General features: G+C 42.6%; 1 protein-coding gene across 2 annotated transcripts in view; it reads left to right on the top strand.

Moving 5' to 3' along the window:
* The window catches only part of LOC126354278 (uncharacterized), an 81,631-nt gene extending 57,402 nt beyond the window's left edge, over positions 1 to 24,229 (top strand). For both annotated transcript variants that reach the window (XM_050003819.1, XM_050003820.1), the window contains one exon: positions 24,062 to 24,229. Coding sequence is in view for 1 of the 2 variants with exons in the window: in XM_050003820.1 (XP_049859777.1) it covers positions 24,062 to 24,086 (25 nt within the window). In the remaining variant the exon portion in view is untranslated. The remainder of the gene's footprint in view (positions 1 to 24,061) is intronic.
* Positions 24,230 to 24,487: the final 258 nt, after the last annotated feature.

Genomic DNA, 24,487 nt, shown 5'->3' with positions numbered 1-24,487 from the left:
TTTCCAGTCGCAGCGATATTGGAGATTTGATATTTTACCGAATTCCTGACCTTCACGGAAGACTCGTGAAATGATCGTATGGGTAAATCCCCACTTCATCGTTACCTCGGAGATGCTGTATCGTATAGCTCCTGCGCCGACCACGTTCAAACTAATTGAAATCTTGATAACCTGTCATTGTAGCAACAGGGACCGATCTAACAACTGCGCCAGACACCTGCCGTGTTATACAGGCGTTGCCGACCGCAGCGCCGTATTCTGCCTGTGTACATATTTCTGTATTTGAATACGCCTGGCTAAACCAGTTTCTGTGGCGCTTCAGTGTATATATGGCGGTAGTATAGCGTACACAAGGTATGAAGGGGCAGTGCATTGGAGGGGCTGTCATTTGTCCTCAGGTGATTCATGTGAAAGGTTTCGGACATGAATAAGGACTCACGACGGGAATTAACAGATTTTGAACACGGAATCGTAGATGGAGCTAGAAGCATGGGACGTTCCATTTCACAAATAATTAGTGAATTCAACATTCTGCGAGCCGTAGGGTTAAGAGTGTCACGAGAATACCAAATTTCAAGCATTACCTCTCACGAAGAAGAACTCAGTGGCCGCCGACCGTCACTTAATGAACGAGGGCAGCGGCGTTTTCTTAGAATTGGAAGTGCTAACAGACAAGCAGTGCTGCGTGAAAAAACCACAGAAATAAATACGAGACGTAATGCGAACGTATCCGTTAGGGAACTAAGGCTACATTTGGCGTTAATGGGCTATTGCAACAGTTGACCGACGTGAGTGCCATCGCCTGCAGTGGCTCTCCTGGAATCGTAACCATGTCGGTTGGCTTCTAGACGATTGGAAAACCACGGGCTGGCGAGATGAGTCCCGATCTCAGTTGGTAAGAGCTGAGGGTGGGGTTCGAGTGTGGCGTAGACCCCACGAAGCCATAGTCCCAAGTTGTCAGCAAGGCATTGTTCAAACTGGTGGTGGTTCTATAAATGTGTGGCCTGTGTTCACATGTAATTAACTGGGGCCACTGGTCCAACTGAACCGACCACTCACTGTAAATGATTATGTTTGACTACTTGGAGATCATTTGCAAGCTTTCATGGATTTCATGTTATGAATGGAAATGCATCATGTCACTGGGCCACAGTTGTTCGCGACTGTTTTGAATAACATTCTGGACCGAGCTAATGATTTGGCCACCCAGATCGCCCGACACGAATACCACCGAACACCTGTAGCATGTAATCGAGAGCTCAGTTTGTGCACAAAATCCTGCACCGGCACCACTTTCGCAATTATGGACGGCTATGGAGACAGCATGGCTGACGACTTGTTGAGTCCATGCCACGCCAGGTTGCTGCACTACTCCGGTTAAGAGGATGTCCGACACGATATTAGGAGGTATCCCATGACTTCTGTCACCTCAGTTTAAACCATACCAGTCGAACACAATGTGGTTCCTTTAGTAAGCCAACATCTGATTCGTTATCGAATTGCTTCATTTGCGAATGTTGTTGTTGACAGTGTCTTCAGTCCGAAGACTGTTTCGATGCAGCTCCACACGCTAATCTAAGCTGTGCAAGTCTGTTCGGTCTCTATGTGACGACTGCAACCTATAACCAAAGGACTCTACCTACTGTATTGATCTCCCTCTAGACTTTTTTTTATCCTTGACACTGCTCTCCAATACCATAGTGACGATTCCATGATGCCTCAGAATGTGTCCTGTCAACCGATCCGTTTTTCAGAAACGCTTTACTTGCTATTGCCATTTATTTTTCTACCTAAATATCTAAACTCATCTGTTAGTTTTAGTAGCTCATTTGTTAAACTTAGCCGGCCGGGGTGGCCGAGCGGTTCTAGGCGCTACAGTCTGGAACTGCGCGACCGTTACGGTCGCAGGTTCGAATCCTGCCTCGGGCATGAATGTGTGTGATGTGCTTAGGCTAGTTAGGTTTAAGTAGTTCTAAGTTCTAGGGGAATGATGACCTCAGAAGTTAAGTCCCATAGTGCTCAGAGCCATTTCATTTTGTTAACCTTATTCTCTCAACATCACCTAAATTAGCTTCGCGGTCTGAGCCGCCGGAGGTTCTAGACCCCTTCGAGAATGTGTGTGTGTGTGTGTGTGTGTGTGTGTGTGTGTGTGTTGTCCTTAGCGTAAGTTAGTTTAAATTAGATCAAGTAGTGTGTGTAAGCCTAGGGACCGATGACCTCAGCAGTTTGGTCCCATAGGAACTTATCACAAATTTCCAATTTTCACCTAAATTAATTCGAGTAAATTCCATTATCCTTATTGTGTTTTTGTTCATATTCATCTTACATTCTCCTTTCAAGATGCTATCCATTCCGTTCAACTGCTGCCTCCGTTAGAATTATAATGCCATCGTCAAACCGCAAAGTTTTTATTTCTTCTCCGTGAACTTTAATTCCATTTTCAAATTCCTCCTTGTTTCCTTTAGTATTTGATCAGTGTACAGATTGAATAACATCGGGGATAGGCTACAACCCCGTCTCACTCCCTTCCCAACCACTGCTTCCCTTTCATGCCTTTCGACTCTTCTAACAGCTGTCTAGATTTTGTAAATAACATTTCGCGTCCTGTGTTTTACCCCCACTACCTACAGAATTTGAAAGACTTCGCTCGAGTGTATGTCGTCAAAATTTTTCTCGAAATCTACAACGACGTGGGAGTAATCTGACTCCTTCGGCCCAGCGGTTATAGTCGGAAGATCATTATTTTTGTAATTAAGTGTCATATACGCAAAACACACATAGACATAATTTCAGATAATCTTCCTACATACTATTTTAAAGCTTTATTTTGAATGTGATAGATTTGAGATGCGACGGTGTAACTGGAATAAAAACAAAGTTAGGGATGCTATTGAAAGTTAGGGATGTTATTGAAGTTCAGTTAGAACATATAAAAACTTCAAAGTTTGCTGCTGATATTGTAATTTTGTCAGAGACGACAAATGGTTTGGTAGACCGGTTGATCTCTATATTATAAAGAAATTAAACCATGAAATTCAATGAAAATCAAAAAGGGCAGAAGAATGTAGTCGAATTAAATCAAGCAATGTTGGGGAAATTAGGTTAGGAATTGAAACACTAGAAGTAGAACACGAAGTTTGTTACTTGGGCTGTAAAATAACTGACGATGGCAGATGTGGAAAGGATATAAATGCAAAAATGGAAAAGAGAAAACACTGAAGTTAAATTTAAGTCTTTGGACGACTTTTTTAAAATTTACTTTCCTCCAATGCAGTGTTACACGTAGGAAGAACGTGTACGATAAAGAATACAGACAAGACAGTAGGAGCTTTCGAAACGTGGCGGTACAGAAAAATGCTGACAATTATGTGGGTGTCTCGTATAAATGATGAAGAGGTATTACACTGGATCATGGAGGACATTAATTTCTGGCGTATCGTAACTAAAAGAAGGAATAAATTAATAGGATGCTCCTGAGGCATAACGATACAATTAATTTGATAATCGAGAGACGTATAGCTGGTACAACTTGTGGAGGGAGACTAAGACCACTACATCCACATCTATACTCTGCAAATCATTGTCAAGTGCACTGTAGAGTGTACGTCCCACTGTACCACTTATTACGGTTTCTTTCTGTTCCATTCACGTACGGAGCGCCGGAAGAATGATTCCTTAAACGCCTCTGTGCGCGCCGTATCTAGTCTAATCTTGTTTTCGCGATCCTTATGGCAGCAGTAGTATATTCCTAGAGTCTCACATAAAGTTAGCTCTAGAAACTCTCCAAGTAGGCTTTCACGGGCTAGTCAAAGCATCCGTCAGATCAGTTCTTTCAACATGTATGCGTCTTCGCGACCCTCTCCCGTGCGTCACACATATCTTTGACCATCCGTACTGCCTTCTTTTTATCCGTACAGTATCCCCTGTCAGCCCTACTTCATACTGACCACACACACCTCAGCATTATTCTAGAACAGGTTGCACGGAAGTTTTGTATACAATCTCCTTTGCACACTGATTTCATTTCCCTAGCATTCTCTCAATGAACCGCAGTGTACCATCTGCTTTACCTATGACTGAGCCTACGTGATCATTCCACTTCATATCACTTCCAGCTAAAACACCCAGATATATGTATGAGTTCACAGATTTCAAATATGACTCACCTGATACTGCAGTCAGAGGATACCACGACTTTTCGTTTTGTGGAATCCACAATTTCCCATTTATGTAAATTTGAAGTGAATTTCCAGTCTTTGCAACACTTCAAAATACTATCAGCGTCTGACTGAATATAAGTTTAGATTTTCTCAGACGGGGCTTAACTATAGATATCTGTGTCATCTTCGAAAAGACAGAGGTTACTATTAATATTTTCTGCAAGGGAATTACAGCACTTCACTGGGGCATAATCCTGAATCCTGCCACAAATCTCGCTTATTACGTCATATGAAAGTACTTCCGATAATATGCGTACGTATGAAACTGGGGGAAATGCGTTTTGGAAGTCAAGAAACACGGCATCTATCTATGTGCAGTGATACACGGCTTTCTGGATGTCATGTGAGAAAAGTGCCAGTTATCTTACACGTAATCGACGTTTTTTGAAACCGTGTTGCTTGACATGGAGGAGGTCATTCTGTTCGAGTTAGCGCATTACATTTGAAGTCAGAATATTGTACGAGATTCAGCAAGAATGGCTGTCAAGGATGAAACAAGTCCATGTGTATGCAGGCTCCAGTAGTTATACAGGGATCTCGAGAAAAGCACATGATGAACTAATGTACAGCGTTGCAGCAAATCACACTTCCGATTGAAGACCACAACAACAACAACATTCTTCATGTGTCCTCAACCAGATTCTTAGAAACTCCTCTTCAAATTCGAAGGCAGATTGGGAAGCAATATTAACGTTCCGTCGTTGACGAGGTCACTAGAGACGGAACCCAAACGGAAATTGGGAGTCGGCCGGGGTGGAGGAGCGGTTCTAGGCGCTACAGTCTGGAACTGTGCGACCACTACGGTCGCAGGTTCGAATCCTGCCTCGAGCATGGATGTGTGTGATGTACTTAGGTTAGTTAGGTTTAGGTAGTTCTAAGTTCTAGGGGACTGATGACCTCAGAAGTTAAGTCCCACACTGCTCAGAGCCATTTGAACAGATTGGGAAAAGACTGGGAAGAAGATCATTCACATTTGGATTTTTGGCTCCAGACTCTCATAATCTTCTTATTGGGAGGAGGATTATGGTCTTTACAGACTGTGGCATTACAGACAATTTACAAACTTGAATCAGGGAAGGAAATCCGTCCTGTCCATTACAAAGAGCCGACTCCGGCTTATGCCCAAGTGATTTAGTGAAACTACGGAAAATCTATATGTAATGCAGACCTGACCACTAAGTATCACGAGAGGTGGATCCATTAGTATAAACGGAGGGGGAGTGTATTGCGTTCTACACACATCCATGCCCGAGGCAGGATTCGAACCTTCGACCGTAGCGGTCGTGCGGTTCCAGACTGTAGCGCCTAGAACCGCTCTGCCACTTAGGCCAGCTTGGATTCAATGACCCACATTTGTGTAATCAGTGCTAAGCTACTCTTAAGGTGGTGTAGAGAGTGACGCCAGTGGCTAGTGGATGACTGGAAACGACTGATTCGGAGATTGGAAGGATCTGGTTTGGCGAATGGTGGAGAACTTCACCTGTCATTACGAAAGCGGTAAATGTGGAAGGATGAAAACATTTTATAGCAATGTATTCTGCGCAGAATAGAGGCTGACTTCGGAAACGATGACTGGCTGCACCAGCATGACGACGAAACCGGCCGCAAGGCAGCATCTGTCAGAGATTAACATTCCTAAAATGGAATGACCTGCGCAGTGTCCCGACTTGAACCCAATGGAACACCTTTCCGTTGATTTAGAACATCGATTTCGCTCCATACTCCAGCGTACATCACGACCTTAACTGGTTTGGGCTCTTGAGGAAGAATGGAATACCACTCCACAGTTGACAGTCACACACTTCAGTAAAAGTGTCCCCAGCAGACTTGAAGCTGTCGTAATGGCGAACATTTGAGAGGTCACATTATAATCTTCACTATTATGTCCCGGATACTTTTGATCAGGTAGTGTATTTTGAGTGATGGGACGAAGATCTGAACTGCAACTCTACCACTGCGCCAACTCGCGCACAATTGGGACTCGATGCCAATTTTTTCTAGTTCATTCGATACGTCTTGTTCAGTTACCAGTTCTACATCTCGAGAAAGCCACACCGAGTGTAGTTCACAACGGCGCATAGTTGATCGTTTCTGAGATGAATGACGTCTCATCGCTGAAGTAACGACGACGAAAATATCCTTTTTTAGAAGACAAATATAATTTATGTAGTAGAAATTGAGGTGTCCCTTCTGTAAAACCACAGTCATACTGACCCCTGGAAAGCTGCCGAGGACCTAGAAGTAGTTGGTTCTGAAATGAAAGGAGCAATTCAAGGCCAAAAATGTCGGAGGAGGGCGAAGGTCAAATGTGAAGCACAGCTGGATGCACACGTTAGGCGCGCAGCGCTAGCACTTTCTGAAAAAGTCCGGCAGCAAATCAATGAAAAGGCTGTTGACTGAGAGGAACAAGTAGATGAGCTGATATGAGTGTAACATTCTGCAGTGGAGGCTTGTTGTTTTCATACAGACACCGAGCCTGTGCGCCTGGAGTCCTTTTAATTACGGAGATAAATGGCGCAAAGCGACTCGTACAGAAGCCGTTGCCTGAGCGGTCTCTTTCGGGTAATCAAATACGCCCGTCCGCCCACACGCGCGAGCGCCCACGCACACACACACACGCACACACACACACACACACACACACACACATACAAACACGCATTCATGCATACATATATATACACACACACATTCAGTGCTAGCGATATAAACACTGCTTATCGCATACGCAGAGTGCCGCATGTGCGGAGAGAGCCAGGGAGATTTTTCGCTCAGTGTTTGTGCCATCGGCAGGCCGTAAAGATGCGGCTCCACATGTGGTTCGCAGCTGTGGTCCTAGTCGTCCTGTCAATAGTAGCTCCTCAGAGAGCAGTTAACGTTGTGGGCGTGCGTCGTTTCTGGCCCGTCACACGACGTCCGACAACGCACAGACCAGCGCTTCCGGAGGTTGATGGCGCCAGGATTCTGAACGTGAGGCAGAGGAGGCCGCACTGCCCTCCTGGCCACTGGTTCTTCAAGGAACGGTGCCGTAAAGTCTACAGGTTTGTGCTGTGCAAACTCATATCACTGCGGCAGAACAAGCAGAGAACTCGTGTTCCTGCCACTGTAAAATCCTTTGCTGTTAAATCCCAACATTTTGATTATACGACCGCTATTCAATACGTTCTCGTATTAGGAACGAAGCAACTTCAGAATTATCTGGCTGCAGGAAACCTGGTTTGCCGTTTACTCGTGTAAAGTTCGGTTATTTTTGAAAAAATAAGAACGAAGCATTACGTGTCACACTCTAATTAGAACTAATATTTCGGATTAGAATAAACTGTCATGTCTGTCACCCTTCTTTTACTGCGGGAAGACAATGCGGACCTCAATCCCACTGGTCTCCGTTGTTTCCCATTTTCTCTTCAGGTAAATGGTTCAACTGGCTCTGAGCACCATGGGACTTAACTTGTGAAGTCATCAGTCCCATAGAACATAGAACTACTTAAAATTAACTAACCTATGGATATCACACACATCCATGCCGGAGGCTGGATTCGAACCTGCTACCGTAGCGGTCGCGCGGTTCCAGACTGAAGCGCCTAGAACCGATCGGCCACTCCAGCCGGCCATTGTAACATGTCCGCGGCAGGTTTCTTGTCCGAGGAAGATTAGACGACCAGGGAACCGTAACTTCCTGGCAGATTAAAACTGTATGCTGAACCGAGACTCGGGACCTTTGCCTTTCGCCGGCAAGCGCTCTACCAACTGAGCTACACAAGCATGACTCACACCCTGTCCTCACAGCTTTAATTCCGCCAGTACTTCGTCTCCTGCCTTCCAAACTTCACAGAACCTCTCCTGCGAACCTTGCAGAACTAGCGCATCTAGAAGAAAGGATATTGCGGAGACATGGCTTAGCCACAGCCTGGGGGATGTTCCTAGAATGAAGTTTCCATTCTACAGCGGAGTGTGCGCTGATATGAGGACGGGACGTGAGTCATGCTTGGATAGCTCAGTTGGTAGAGCACTTGCCCGCGAAAGACAAAGGTCCCGAGTCCGAGTCTCGGTTCGCCACACAGTTTTAATCTGCAAGGAAGTTTCATATCAGCGCACACTCCGCTATAAAGTGAAAACTTCATTCTAGAAACATCCTCCAGGCTGTGGCTAAGCCATGTCTTCACAATATCCTTTCTTCCAGATGTGCTAGTTCTGCAAGTTTCGCAGGAGAGCTTGTGTGAAGTTTGGAAGGTAGGAGACGAGTACTGGTGGAATTACAGCTCTGAGGACGGGCGTGAGTCGTGCTTCGGTAGCTCAGTTGGTAGAGCACTTGCCAGCGAAAGGCAAAGGTCCCGAGTTCGAGTCTCGGTTCGGTACACAGTTTCAATCTGGCAGGAAGTTTCATATCAGCGCACACTCCGCTATAGAGTGAAAATCTCATTCTAGATCAGGAATCAGTTACCACGCACATCGAGGGGCTGAAATCAATTGATATGTTATTAGACTACGTACGAGCAAATTCATTTTTCTACACCGAAGCTTTGACTTTCCGGAAACTGAGAACCAGAAGAAAACTGAATGACTAAACCTCAAAAGTCAACCGAACGCAAGCGATACGAAATTTTGTATGCTTCAATTATAATTTTGTAAATAACTTGTCAATTTTCGCTCAGTAACGAGTAAGTTACAGTGGGACACTAAAACTAACGTAACGTAGTGGGCCACTAAAGCTAACAAACCAACATAATGCAGCGGGCTTTCAAATGAGACGTGCAACATGTTTCGTAGATACAGCAAAAAGCAATATTCGGTTAAAAAGGTGTATTTTGAGTTATCTGAGTGTTATAGTTGCTCACGCACAAACTAAGGTTTGTTATTACCTTAGCGCTGCAGTAAATGTAAAGTTCTAAGTCAATGCAATTGAAAGATTCGGCCATTTATGTCACATATTTTTATACTCGCAAACTCACTCATCACAACCTACTAGAGTACCTCCCGGTGACCTAGAATCATGAAATTTGGTAAGCAGGAAACTTTTGCTGTAAAAGTAACGGGAGCAATCTGATAATAGTTAATTCGTAAGTATACCACATGAAAAAACTTTTTTCTCATTTGTTATACTGCCTGCCCGTCTGTGAAGACCCCTTTGTCTCAGGAAAGGGTGAGTGTACCAAGTTGAAATTATGTAATATACTAAAATCTGACAAACTGCCTATTGGCTTCTGTCTCTGGTTCTTCGGCCGACGTTCATTTAATGATTTTACTGACGTTTCGCCAGCACGAGTGGCCGGCATTATCAAAGATTCACCCTCCATTGCCGGTGGTGAACTGGAGCCGAGCTAGCGGCCGCAGACTATATGTACCTGGCGCGCCTACGTCCGAGGGCTTCTCCTCCGTCATTTCCGGTGAGGTTCTCCTCTTGCTGCCTGCGATGGTCGTTCGCTGTAGAACGGGAAGCCACGATCCGTTTACCTTAAGACTTGCCTCTTTCTTGTTGAAGCTGTTTGCGTGTTTTTGTATTTCTACAGCTTCTCTGAACAAGCGCGTGTGATAGTGCTTCTCTACAGCCCGAACTTTCGTGTCGGCGAATTTTATTACGTGGTCGGTCTCATTCAGTGCGTGCTCTGCCACAGCCGATTTCTCCACCAGCCCCAACCTACAATGTCGCTTATGTTCTTTCATCCTGGTGTCGATTGATCGTCCAGTCATTGCGAAATAAACTTTTCCGCATGTGCATGGTATACGGTATATTCCCTACATTGCAAGTGGGTCCCTTTTCTCCTTTGACGATCTAAGACAAATTTATATCACATATTTTATACAAGCACACTCAACAAAATCTATAGGGAACTTTCCGTTGACCTAGAAAACTGAAATTTGACAAGATGCAAAGCTTCACAGCATAAATGAATGGAAAATCCGACATTTTTACGCTGGAATTATATCAAACGAAAAAAAAAAATTTAATCCGACAGTCCCTGTCAATTAAGATGAGTTTTTCTCAGAAAAGGGTTGACTTATCAAGTTAAAATTTGTGTGACATACAAAGGTCTATGGCCCCTTGACGATGCTGTAAATATAAGCTTTTAAGACAATGTAGTAAAAAGTTACGGCCATTTATGTCATATATTTTCATATTTGCACATTCACTCATCAAAACCTATAGGGTACTTACCGTTGACCTATAATCATGAAATTTGGCATGACGCAGAGATTCATTGTTCAACTAAAGGAAAAAAATCCGAAAATGATTGATTTATAACTATATCACGTGCGAAAAATTTTTTCTCTTTTCGAAAAACTTCGAATTCCCGGGACCGATATCTTGCGGGACCTATATCGATAGCAACAAAAGTCGTCGAGATTCCCAGTATGGATGAACTGTCTGTACACATAATTAAGTTAGTACGGAACCCCAGCTTCGCGAGTCGTACTTGCACTTTTCCGGATTTTTTCTTCTGTACCTGGTCGAGGCGGTCAATAGCGTACTGCAAAGTAGCCCAGTGGTTGTTTTTCGATTTCTAACATACTTGTGAGTGTGATGGATTGTTGTTGTTGTGGTCTTCAGTCCTGAGACTGGTTTGATGCAGCTCTCCATGCTACTCTAACCTGTGCAAGCTTCTTCATCTCCCAGTACCTACTGCAACCTACATCCTCCTGAATCTGTTTAGTGTATTCATCTCTTGGTCTTCCTCTACCATTTTTACCCTCCACGCTGCCCTCCAATACTAAATTGGTGAGCCCTTGATGCTTCAGAACACGTCCTACCAACCGATCTCTTCTACTAGTCAAGTTGTGTCACAAACACCTCTTCTCCCCAATCCTATTCAATACCTCCTCATTAGTTATATGATCTACCCATCTAATCTTCAGCATTCTTCTGTAGCACCACATTTCGAAAGCTTCTATTCTCTTTTTGTCCAAACTAGTTATCGTCCATGTTTCATTTCTATACATGGCTACGCTCCATACAAATACTTTCAGAAGCGACTTTCTGACACTTAAATCTATACTCGAAGTTACAAAAATTTCTCTTCTTCAGAAACGCTTTCCTTGCCATTGCCAGTCTATATTTTATATCCTCCTTTCAAGACACTGTTCATTCCGTTCAACTGCTTTTCTAAGTCGTTTGCTGTCTCTGACAGAATTACAATGTCATCGGCGAACCTCAAAGTTTTTATTTCCTCTCCATGGATTTTAATACCTATTCCGAATTTTTCTTTTGTTTCCTTCACTGCTTGCTCAATATACAGACGAATAACATCGGTGAGAGGCTACAACCCTGTCTCACTTCCTTCCCAACCACTGCTTCATTTAGTAATCGCGAAAGCGTTACGGAGATGATAGATAAACTCCAGTGGAAGACTCTGCAGGAGAGACGCTCAGTAGCTCGGTACGGGCTTTTGTTAAAGTTTTGAGAACATACCTTCACCGAACCGTCAAGCAGTATATTGCTCCCTCCTACGTATATCTCGCGAAGAGACCATGAGGATAAAATCAGAGAGATTAGAGCCCGCACAGAAGCATACCGACAATCCTTCTTTCCACGAACAATACGAGACTGGAATAGAAGGGAGAACCGATAGAGGTACTCAGGGTACCCTCCGCCACACACCGTCAGGTGGCTTGCGGAGTATGGATGTAGATGTAGATGTAGATGTCATTGCTTTTCATGCTCCTCGACTCTTATAACTGCCATCTGGTTTCTGTACAAATTATAAATAGCCTTTCGCTCCCTGTATTTTACCCCTGCCACCTTCAGAGTGGTATTTCAGTCAACATTGTCAAAAGCTTTATCTAAGTCTACAAATGCTAGAAACGTAGTTTTGACTTTCCTTACTCTAGTTTCTAAGCTAACTCGTAGGGTCAGTATTGTCTCACGTGTTCCAACAGTTCTACGGAATCCAAACTGATCTTCCCCGAGGTTAGCTTCTACCAGTTTTTCCATTCGTCTGTAAAGAATTCGCGTTTGTATTTTGCATCCGTGATTCATTAAACTGATAGTTCGGTAATTTTCACATCTGTCAGCACCTGATTTCTTTGGAATTGGAATTATTATATTCTTCTTGAAATCTGAGCATGATGGATATAAATAAAAAATCGTCGCCATAACTTTTCCCGATAATTGACCGTCTTCTCCTTATCTGGAGCAGATTTACTGGAAGCAAGCCATTTTTTGGACTCTGAGCACGTTTCTGGGAAGCAGTTTACAAATTCACATTCAGAAAGACACTGGTGTGGTTCTCCAACAACATAATAACCTCTAAAATCCACAACAGTCTATGATCGTAATTATTTGTTTTTTTTTTCAGTGACTTGTTTCAGTCATAACGATTATCTACAGATTGATCTAAAAAAAAAAGAATATGCTTGCTTCTGAATAACAGTATTATGGTAAGTTTACACAGTTACGACTAGTAGTTTGATTCACATTGTCTGAGGAGTTATCAAAAGAGACAAATAAAATCTCCAGCTATGAGATGCATCGTCACATACTATAAAACCATAATAAACTTGTGATAAATACGCAAAGCACGTAATGCTGCGTCGTCGTTAACACTCTGTGCTTTCAGCTGCAGTACGAACAGCTGACGAAGCTTGGCCGCTAGTTGTTACTGACCGAGGTATGTTTACAGTAGCGTATTCCAAATTCAGGGATATGATGTTTAACATTCTACATGAATAAAAACAAGATAAGCTAAAATGTAAAAATAGCTCGAGCTTAAACATGGATTCACTGTAAAATGTTTGTGAGAATGCTAAAATGCTTCAACATACGTCTACAGTAAAACGCTAGTTAAAATTAGAAACGGTAGCTCTCAAACAGGTGTCTGCGACGTATAAAGTACACAATAAAGTTAACGGGAGTAGAACCTCAAAAAACGAAAAAAGCACAAACACAGCGGGCTTGCAAAGACAGGGCCAAAAAAACATGCGCGGCCGAGTGCGTGGGCAGATAAAAGAAAAAAATCACAATACATGTAGGTGCAAGAAGTACACAGCCTGTCACACAACGAGAAATAGGCGCTAAGTGTAAATTCGGTTTGTTCATTCAGAAATTTTTGGGAGGACGTTTCCTATTCCCGCAGATCTGTACTACTACGAAACGGGTATATATGCAGCCCTTTGGTACTGCGTGTACGGCTTGCATGTTGTAATCTATGTTGCTTACAATATCCTTGTGCCCTGTCAGACGTTGCCGACATGCAGCTTTGTTTTGTGGACGTGGATGTTCTCTAAGACTAATATTAAAATTCTTGCCTCTTCCCAAAAGTAAAAGTTCTTACAAACATCGCAACGTATCTTATAGACGCCAGAATTTGAAAATTACGTTTTTCGCGTACCTCGTGTCTCAGTGGCAGCTTCAGAGTATTATCCATTTGAAACCCAAATCTGCCGGTTGTCTTTTTCAGTTGTTTCTCTAGCAGCTGACAATTTTTTTCCATAATATGACACAAGAACAAAATTTTTGTTACTTTTCGTTTGCTTCCTTTGCTCCTGAGTGTTTTTGTTCTTCGTTTATTTTATTCTTATGGTCGCAAGGCAAAATTCTCCGTTACCGTTTTGTGAGGGCTATTTCCTTTAATACGTTTAGTTATTTACGTTTTACTTGGCTTAATAACGGTAAGCGAATGTGTCTGTAAATCAGGAAGGTAAAAAAGATTCTTTGGTAGCGCAGTACGCGACAAGAGTTGGCACGAATAATGTTATCTGTGAATATAGATTTTTCTATAACTGCAGCACGTATGTCTGCTGCAGATTTATCTACCGTTAAGACTAACTACTTGTGAGCGTTATTTGTCTCTAATTTGGTGGTAAAGTTAGTTTTGGAATGCATACAAAAACCGTAGGTCTTTTTTAATTGCATTTCATCTAACATTTTTCAATGCATCAATGTTAAAATTTCAACTCTTTTTTTAACTGGATCTTATCCTGATTCATCTAGAGTGTTAAATATCGTACCTCTGAGTTTACAGCAAGCCATTGTAAACAGTGCTTACCGTCAACGACACATGGCTCATGGCTGTCAACACGCCCTCCCCCCCCCCCCCCCCCCTAACTCTCGCCCGCCCCTTGCACCCAGCTGTTACGGACCATGAGTGTTTACAATAATTTTATTATGTTATTATACCCTGTGACGATGTCAGGCACGGCTGTATAGTTTATTAGCCTCTTTTGTTAAGATCAAGAACATGGATATATTTATTGGTTCCTCCTCAGACACCGTGAATCACACTACTACTTTTAATTGCGTTAACTTGCATACAGCTGTTGTTGTGGTCTTCAGTCCTAAGACTCTCCATGTTACTCTGTCCTGTGCAAGCTCCTACATCTCCCAGTAACTACTGCAACCTACATCCTTCTGAATCTGCTTAGTGTATTCATCTCTTGGTCTCCCTCTACGATTTTTACCCTCCACGCTACCCTCCAATACTAAATTGGTGATTCCTTGATGCCTCAGAACATGTCCTACCAACCGATCCCTTCTTCTTCTCAAGTGGTGCCACAAACTCCTCCCCAATCCTATTCAGTACCTCCTCATTAGTTATGTGATCTACCCATTTAATCTTCAGGATTCTTCTGTAGCACCACATTTCCAAAGCTTCTATTCTATACTTGTCCAAACTATTTATCGTTCACGTTTCACTACCATACATGGCTACACTCCATACAAATATTTTCAGAAACAACTTCCTGACTCTTAAATCTATACTCGATGTTAACAAATTTATCTTCTTCAGCACGCTTTCCTTGCCATTGCCAGTCTACATTTTACATCCCCTCTACTTCGGCCATCATCAGTTATTTTGCTCCCCAAATAGCAAAACTCCTTTACTACTTTAAGTGTCTCATTTCCTAATCTAATTCCCTCAGCATCACCCGACTTAATTCGACTACATTCCATTATCCTCGTTTTGCTTTTGTTGATGTTCATCTTATATCCTCTCTTCAAGACACTGTCCATTCCGTTCAACTGCTCTTCCAAGTCCTTTGCTGTCTCTGACAGAATTAAAAAGTCGTCGGCTTACGTCAAACTTTTTATTTCTTCTCCATGGATTTTAATACCTGCTCCGAACTTTTCTTTTGTTTCCTTTACTGCTTGCTCAATATACAGATTGAATAACATCGGGGAGAGGCTACAACCCTTTCTCACTCCCTTCCCAACCACTTCTTCCCTTTTATGGTCGTCGACTCTTAAAACTGCCATCTGGTTTCTGTACAAACTGTAAATAGCTTTTCGTTCCCTGTAGTTTACCCCTGCCACTTTTAGAATTTGAAAGAGAGTATTCCAGTCAACATTGTCAAAAGATTTCTCCAAGTCTACAAATGCTAGAAACGTAGGTTTGCCTTATCGTAATCTAGCTTCTAAGGTAAGTCATAGGGTCAGTATATAGCTATTGCTCGGAAATATATACATTATTTTCTAGCCGTGCGGGCTAGCCGTGAGGTCTTGGGCGCCTTGCCACAGTTCGCGCGGCTCACCCCGTCGGAGGTTCGAGTCTTCCCTCGGGCATTGGTGTGTGTATTGTCCTTACAGTAAGTTAGTTTCAGTTAGATTAAGTAGTGTGTAAGCCTAGGAACCAATGACCTCAGCAGTTTGGTCGCACAGGTACTTACCACAACTCTCCAATTATTTTCTAGATGTCTCTGAAGATGACCATTAGACTGGAAAAGGTCATTGAATAAAACAAATAGTTGCGATCATAGATCGTTTTTGTTTTTTTTCGTATTATCAAATTTTGGATCGCTGTTATTTGCAAACTGGCTGTGTCACCCCTCATCAACATATCAATCGATTCCTCCTTCTTGCATGAACCAAACGAACTATATCTCCATTTGTGGCGACATCATTTTTCAGTGACCCTCACACTGGTGGCCGAAGATACGCGAACACGCAGATAAGCGGAGTGCTTACTTTGGTTCTTAAGCCAGTCAGGGCATGGTACTGTATAACATGAAAAAGGCAAATTGTTGAAAAACAGTCCATGTTTTCTAGTTTATGAACGAGCAGGAAACATTTTTTGGCCTCTGAATAAGTATCCATGCGTGTTTTCGTACTACACATCATAAAAAAGGAACTAAAACCTACATCATAAGATGGATTTTTTGATTAGTATTTTAACACAAAATTCTTAAGTGGCATAAGATTGTGAAATAATAATTATGTTTAATACTTCGTAATGTTGGTTACAAATGACTATCTGGAACATTGCTTTGACTTTAAACACCAGAACACAGTTTTAACTTGTGGAATAAAGTCACAGCAGTATTCCACATTGCAGGTATAGACAACTGCTTCCGAAACCAACATTATGCAGAAACTGGTAGTTTGTCAAATACATGTCAGTCTCACGAAACTATAGCGAACCATGAAGGACTATGAGCAATCAGTTGTAGCAATACCTAGTTACGTGCTGATTAAAATCTAAATCTCAATATACTTCAGTTTTTGTTCCTATTTGTTTATGCCTGCATTTTACTGTACAATTGCACTGCTTTCATGCCAGACGAAATAATAATCACAAAACACAAAAACATAGTTTCTTTACTTTCTTTTAATTTACCGAAAACGGTGTTCACGATAGATATAACTGCTTTGCAGGTTTTCACGGCGACTATACTGCTGGCGTCTGCTGATATTACAATACGAAACATCGCTCAAATAAACTTCCTGTCGCCTTAAAATTCACTTACTCATAACTTTCCTTCAACTGCAGTTTACTCTGGAATTATCATGTTTTCTTTCTCAATTCTGTCCTTGACATCGTTAATAATTTTCGGAAGCTACAAGAGACATCAATTTCATAGAGGAAATATGAGTGTGTCGTTCTTTTTCCTCAATCACTCACGTGTCTGCTGTTTTGTTATTGTGTTTTTGACAGTAAATGTTGATGAAGTAGCAACTAACGCATAATTGTTTTCTTCCTGAAATCGCGTCTCCAGATGAAAATACTGACATAGCTACTCATGGTGTGATGGTGGCATCAGTATATTCAACGGCTGACGACATAGTACCAAACCATATCCTAAATTAAAATCGCCTCCCAATGCTATTTCTGTCTATATGTTCGAGCAAATATTAGGAACTACTGTAGGGATTTTGATATGGTGTTTACTAATAAACAGGGTGAGCCCTGACGAAGGTTGTTATAAGCAAGTAGTTCGGCCGTAGATACTTACTGCTAACCGTGCAAAGCCGGGGCGGGTTGCTGGGTGTTAATAAATACTGAATGCGCGAAGGAGGCCCCTCATGTAATGATGGTGTCGGAAAAGATTTGGGCATGACGGCTTCAAAACAGAGATTTGCGGGCACCGTTAGTTCGAGAGAGACCTTCCATTGTCCTGAGGGAAGAATGCTGAAACTACATGGCGAAGGTGAATCCGCAATTCTCTAGAAAACTCTGCAGTCCATATATCTCTGGAATTCGCTCGTCCGTGATCAAAAAAATATTTTTGAAGCTCACAAAACTAAATATTATAGTGTATCTGAAAATGTATAGTGCAACTTTAGCCTGTTACAGCATTCAAACTAATGAAGATATTTACTTCTTGTGTAGCTTATGTGACACGTGGCATTCAGTTGATTTTAACATGTGCGCCTTTACTGGTACGCACAATATCCCGCCTGTATTCAAGATCTATTCACACTCGGCGCAACATCTTCAACTGTGGCCGTGGCAGGAACGGTTAGGTTCTTTAAATCATTAATATGGTTGACAGGCGTTCGGTAGGCTCTGTCCTTCGCACATCCTCACAGAAAGAAGCCCTTCGGTTCAATGTCAGGCGATCTAGAGGTCCAGGGAATTGATCCACCCTGCCAATCCAGCGATCCAGAATCAACTGTTCTAGAACATCTCGCACAGTCTGAACCTATTGTGATGGTGCACCATCTTGTTGGCAAACGTCTGTGTCTTGGCGGCCCAAACAGCTACAGCATGTAAAGGTGACTATTAGACTTCCTTTTTTCTAAGAAAGGAATGGTACAACAATGCGATCAACCATCAAACACAACACATTGACTTTCGGGTATCACGTATCTTTTCCGTCACAATATGAAGACTGCTTGTGCCCCTATATATACATTGGGTCTGTTTACCTTATCAAACACGTGGAATATTGCTTCGTCAGAAAATGCGAGATTGTATACAAAATTTCCTTCCGCCTCTAAACTTCGAAGAACTTCCGCAGCAAATAGCAAACGTTGTGGCTTGTCGCCTGGTTTCACTGCGTGCAACAGCTCGGACACATCTCAACGTTTCCGAAGGATCCGGTGCACACTCGTCCTAGGGATACGCAGCTCTTGCGACGCTTTCTAACAGGCGTCTTGCGGTGAGCGCTGAAAAGTCAGCCGTATCTCTTCTGCGTCGGCTTCACTTGTTCCAGTTCGTCCATTACGATGCTTCACAACAACGCCAGTCTCCATAAAATTTCTGTACTTACGGTGTATCGACGTCTGCGAGGGTGGTTGCTTCCTATACTTTGAATGTTTCATTCAACTTGCGTATCCGATTTTGTCTGTATAAACCATTCCGCACACTGAATCTTTTTTTGAACTGTGTGATAATGCTTCACTCACGACAAACATTTGTGAGTTTATCTGTCACATAAACCTAACATCGCGTGAATATCTTAATTAGTCTGAATCTGAAGTTGTGGTATACCTTTTGAGACACCTTGTATCAAGCTGTGGGGTTCATCGTTTCTTCTTCCATATTTATCATATAGCAATAAACTTAGCTGAGGTAAAACTAAAGGTTTATACGTACTGTCGCTTCCACTTAACTCAAGGTCTTCGAGCCAACTGTGACGCAGTTAGCTAATTTTTTCTAACACAGTAAATTTATACGTATCTGCATATTTCCAAAGATTAGTACTAGCAAATCGATGTTTTAGACCGAATATGTCTGTACAGTAATTCAGTAGCAACAAATGTCAGTAAGTAACATGTCAGGAATCTAGTGGGCTGGTCTAATGAACTTGTCCTATACTTGCGTTTCAACATTTAGCATTGCCTTAATGAAGTCAAAAGTATATGGTTATTTCCATTGATACTCTACTGTTGCCGCTTTGCCAAGCAACGGATATAATTTGCACACTACTTACCATTCGATAGCTGCACTAGTGTTACATGCCGTAGCTACAGATCTTTCGTCAACTACACGGGTAACAATTGGTCGCTGGTCTAATCCCGGGGGAACAAATTTTTCCAGTTTCTCATAGTGCATTCATTACGTGATGAATGCAGTTACTAAATAAGGCCTTCCATAGTCCTTTTGTACACTATAGTTTCAATAACTAAAGTGCACCGTTGCCGTTATTTTGATAAAGAAGGTTCACGATTAACGGGTACTCTTCTTGTCGTTTAAATCTAGCTTTACTCTCCAACGACGGTGTGTTTGTATGTCCATGACTATCAGCATTGAGTACGGTAAGACAGTAAGGAATTACATACATTGGCTGTGAGCGGGCATTGATTGAAATCAAGGTGAAAGCTGAAAATTTATGCCTGACCGGGATTCGAACCCGTTTCTACTGCTTAGTAGGCAGATTCTCTGACCAGCCATCCTGGGATAGTGATCGTTGTCCTCCTTTCAGACCCAAATTCTCAACTTATGCACACACTAATAATGCAGTGCCCCTTGCCCATTATGCTCCCAGCACTTCACTGATTCTCGTAAGAGTTTGACCCCGGTGTGCGTCTGCACTGAAGAGATCATTGACCGGCTCGTCTGAATTATTTCCCTATATGCGGTGGCCGTTCTTTCGGTCGTAAAAAAGATTCAAATCAACATCGGCGGAAGACGAATCTCGCGCCTTTTTTATGATAATCGATTTCAAACCCGACATGAACCACAGCTGTCTTTGAAGGCACGTACACCTTAATCAGTTTTCGGGCAAACATTGCGAAGGGAACTGCATGCGATGGACACTAGGTGACGGGTACCTTGCAAAAAGACCATTCTTCATAGCGGCACTTAAATTTAGAATAAAAAACCTGGACACAAGCTGACTGGGGCCCCATTGTGTGACTAGATAAGATGTAATATTTACATTCTTGAATTGATACACACCTTTGAACGTACCATCTGTCGAATAAGGAGTTTAACCCTCAGAGATTGGAGGTGGTTCTGTGTTGTTTTGGTGGTTTTTTGTACCATGACTTGCCTCCACTCATTCAGATGAGCATGACACTTATTTCAACGCTGTGGGCGATCTAGTGATGCCTTTCTTCTACATCTTCATTATGAGCATGCTGTGGACAGTCTAATTATTCAAGAAGACAACAGCCGTATTCAGAGAATTGCATGCATGCATTCCTTATTTGACGAGCACACAGGCATTATACATAACTTCCACTGGTCCGCTAATTAATTCCATTCACCATCCTTGTGACTCCTGTCATCAGCGGGTGAATTGTAGCAATCAACGCTCCTACGATTTCATGGCTGTATGGGACTTGATCACCAATGACTGGCTTCACATAGATACGACACACATGAAGAAATTTCTGGGCTTTCTTTCTCGCCAGTTTGAGGCCATTATCAAGGCTAGAGACAATGGCACGCGGTATTAGCGTCATGTGTCTTGGAGCTGACTAAGTTTTGTCCGATATGCAGAGGCCTAACGTCGCGAAGTGGTTACAAAGGTTGACGAGAACGCGTGCATCTGAACAAATTGCCGCATTCATAAAAAATAGACATATGAAATGACTTCTACCGCTTCACTGTCACTGAAGCAGCAGAAATTACGAGTGACATTCAAGAAGTAATGCAACACATTTTTTTCTGAAAGCAGGCTGGTTTTATACAGAATCCAAAGCATCAAATTATTTCCCATCACGTTGGCTACAAAACCCTACCTTTCAACGTAATCTCCGTTCAATGCGACCGCCACACTCTACCTTACTGGGAGGGCCTATATGACCTCATAATACAAGTCTACTGGTCACAATCGGAGCTAGCTTCTTCCTGTATCAATAACCCTAGCCAACATCCACGTACTGCTTCCCACAAAGTGCATCCTTCATTGGGCCAAACAGACTGAAGTCGGAAGATGTGAGACTGGGGCTGAAGGATGGATGAGGATGAAGTTTTATGAGACCCTATTGGGTGTGTAGACTTGTGAGGCGTTGTAATGGAGAAGGAGAAGTTCATTTGCATTTTTTCACGCTGAAGTCGACTAGATAGTTACCTGAGTGTAGCACAGTACACTTCAGAATTGATTGTTGCACAAGGATGGAGGATATGAAACACAATAATACTTCCAAAGTCCCGGAAGAGCGTCATCCTGACTTATTGGCTGAAGGTGCGACTTTGAACTTTTTCTCCAGGGGAAAGGTAGTTTGGCGGTACTCCGTGGATTGCAGTTTTGCTTCCGATTCGCATTGATGTACTGATACCTCACCACCTGTGACGATGTTTACAAAAAAATTTTACGATCAGCCTCGTAACGCGCAAGCAAATCGACATTGAAGGTCCTTCGTTGATCTTTATGGTCTTCTTTTAGGGCCGAAGGCCCCAGAAGGCACACACCTTTGAGCACCCCAATTATGGAACGAGTATGTCAGCACTACCAACAGAGTCGTCCAGCTGAGTAGCGAGGTGCTGGATTGTGATCAGCTCCAACGAAAGTGTCCGCAGTTTCCAACACTGCAGGTGGCACAAAGCGAGTTCGCTGTGAAGTTCCTCAAATCGCTGGCTCGGTTGCACTGCAGTTATCCTGTTCGAAGATGCCATCGCCGGCGGGGAAGACATCAAGCATGAAAGCATCCAGGTGGTCCGCAATAATGTTCACGTAGTCGACAGCTGTCTTGTGCCTTTGTTTTCTACCACAGGTTTCATGGAAGTCCAAAAGAATGTCCTCGTAGTGAGGTTCGTATTTTGAGCTCCGTTCGCTGGATGTCGGCATATCGGGACACGGCTATCGTCCTACTATAACAAAAAACGTGATTCCTTCCAACAGGTGACACATTTCCATTGATCCACTGTCCAGTCTCGAACACTCCATGATTACTTCAATAGTAATTGACCTTGACGTTGGATCAACACCGAACCGACAGATCTGCTACAAATCTCCGCCCATCTTGCTTTATAGCGCGGCACGTATCCGACCTGCACGTTTCGTTATGAGGTGTGGGCGCCCAACATCTCGTCAGCTACTTGCAGTATCGCCGTCCTTCTGCCATTTTCCATAGATGATCACTACAGATGATCAGCTTCACCATTTCCAAAATGCTCGTTCGCAGTCGCCGAGTTATAACAATCCGTACTTCGTCAAAGTTGCTCATATTTCCCCATTTGTATGAGCACTAGGCTGATTCGTCACTCGTCTCTGCTCCACTTATAGGCTTATTTTCCCTACCGCTTGACCTACCCTCAGGCTTTTAGTGGGCAGTGGTAAGCCAATCCTCCACAACTGCAAAATGCTTTTATTGACCGAAGTCTTACACGACAGAGGTGGCTTAATACTACCATGGTTTCTGGGTCTCAGCCCCACCATCAGGTACATCTGAAATCTAGCAGTAGTAGAACGTTCTAACAATACCACCACTTGCAAAGTAGATTATAAATCAGATTAATAATGTTGCTCACTCAGCATATATTCGTTTTATCAGGCAACAACAAAACTATTGACTGTGGATGGTATCGTCAGAATTGAAATAATGAGGTCACTGTAAAGAAGTCATTAATTTGGCACTTATCTTGAATGGATTCCCACGTAGATTTCGTCGAAGTCGTTATGTCTCATCTTGTTGATTCTAGGGTGATTCCACTTTGGCTGCTAGAGGGTCCGGATCTGTGTTGTAGCAACATTTGACGACTAACAAATGCGTTTTTCAGGAAATTCTTAATGATCAAACAATCCCAGACCGGAACAATGGCATGATAGAAATAATTTTTGACTTGGTGTTCACGATCCACATTTTTAATAAACTTCTTGTAAATTCACATATACTTCTTATTAATTGTCTCATCATCAAGAAAACAGTTTTGTATCAATCTTCACATATTTAATTTCCACTTTAGCCAAACACATGACTTGACTGTTCTTTTAAAATGCGAAATAACAACATAACTTCTGCGAAGTGAAATAAAGACTTCTCTGTGCGCCCTCACTCCAAAACGATTACAAGTAAGTCAAAGATTATAACAGTGTCACAAAAGAAAATGCACACAAGAACCTTATCACTGTAATATATCGATACATCGGAGTACCTATACATTAATAAAACCAAATGTGAATATTGTCCCAAAAATATGTCTGTTACTTCGCAGAAAAGTAGTTCGATATTACTGGTATCGAGAACGGGGGTGGAGTGCCATAATGGTAACGTAAATAAAGAATCATTACAACGTCATGCCCATGCCCGAACAACTAGTAGGCAAACGTCTACCGCAGTTGGTCTGTCATAACAGCATCGCAGATTGTGGCTGGAAATAATCCCGACTATGAAGACCGCCCTGGGAAACAGCCTCTTGTCCGAAAATTGCCACCGGGACTGCATGCAGTCGAATGCGGATACAGCAGGCTGTGACCCGTGTGGTTCCGGCAAGAGGACCGTGGTAGTGTTCAGTGACTTCTGTCGTGTAAGACTTCGCTCAGTGAAAGCATTTTACAATTATGTGCGGATTTGTCTGCCATGAAAATGTTGAAAGAAAGTTGCCGTTGTCCAACAAATAAAAATTTATTTCGTGATCATGATGTTTTGCCCTTCAGAGAATATATGCCTTTTTTGTGTTTGTGTATTGGTTTGTGCGTGCTCGTGTCCGCGCGCTCTCGTGTATGTGAGTGAGTGTGTGTGTGCGTGGGATAAGGAAATGAATTAATTTTCTTATGCTATGTGTTATTATCTTTTGCAGGAACAGCTCCAAGCCAAGGCGGTAGAACCTACATGGAGTTTGGAGATGTGCTGTTAGATATCTCATCGTTAAACTTAATGGAAAATTAATTTACGTAGCTTTTAAGAAAACTATGTAACGCTGTCATTAGTCTTTGTCGATGTTTTAATAAATACTAACAGAAACACATATTATGTTCATTGACTTTTTTAAATTCTGTTTTTAAAGTGACAATAATAGTGAAAGATTACCGTCAAACCTCCTTGCCTAGGGACGCCAGATGAAAGTTGATGTCGTCAAGCCCTGAATGAAAATTGCGCAACGGATAACTGGGGAAGGGAGCTTGAGAGCGCTACCTAGAGAGCGTGCCCTTTCTGTACGATACTAGCCAAGGGGCTGGAGGGCTCACACGCTGATGTGTGGGTCCCTGCATTCTGTATAATTTAT

The sequence above is a fragment of the Schistocerca gregaria genome, chromosome 3 (genome assembly GCF_023897955.1).
Source record: "Schistocerca gregaria isolate iqSchGreg1 chromosome 3, iqSchGreg1.2, whole genome shotgun sequence".
Taxonomy (NCBI): domain Eukaryota; kingdom Metazoa; phylum Arthropoda; class Insecta; order Orthoptera; family Acrididae; genus Schistocerca; species Schistocerca gregaria.
Note: the sequence above shows the minus strand (reverse complement) of the source record. Positions and strands in the feature narration are given on the sequence as shown.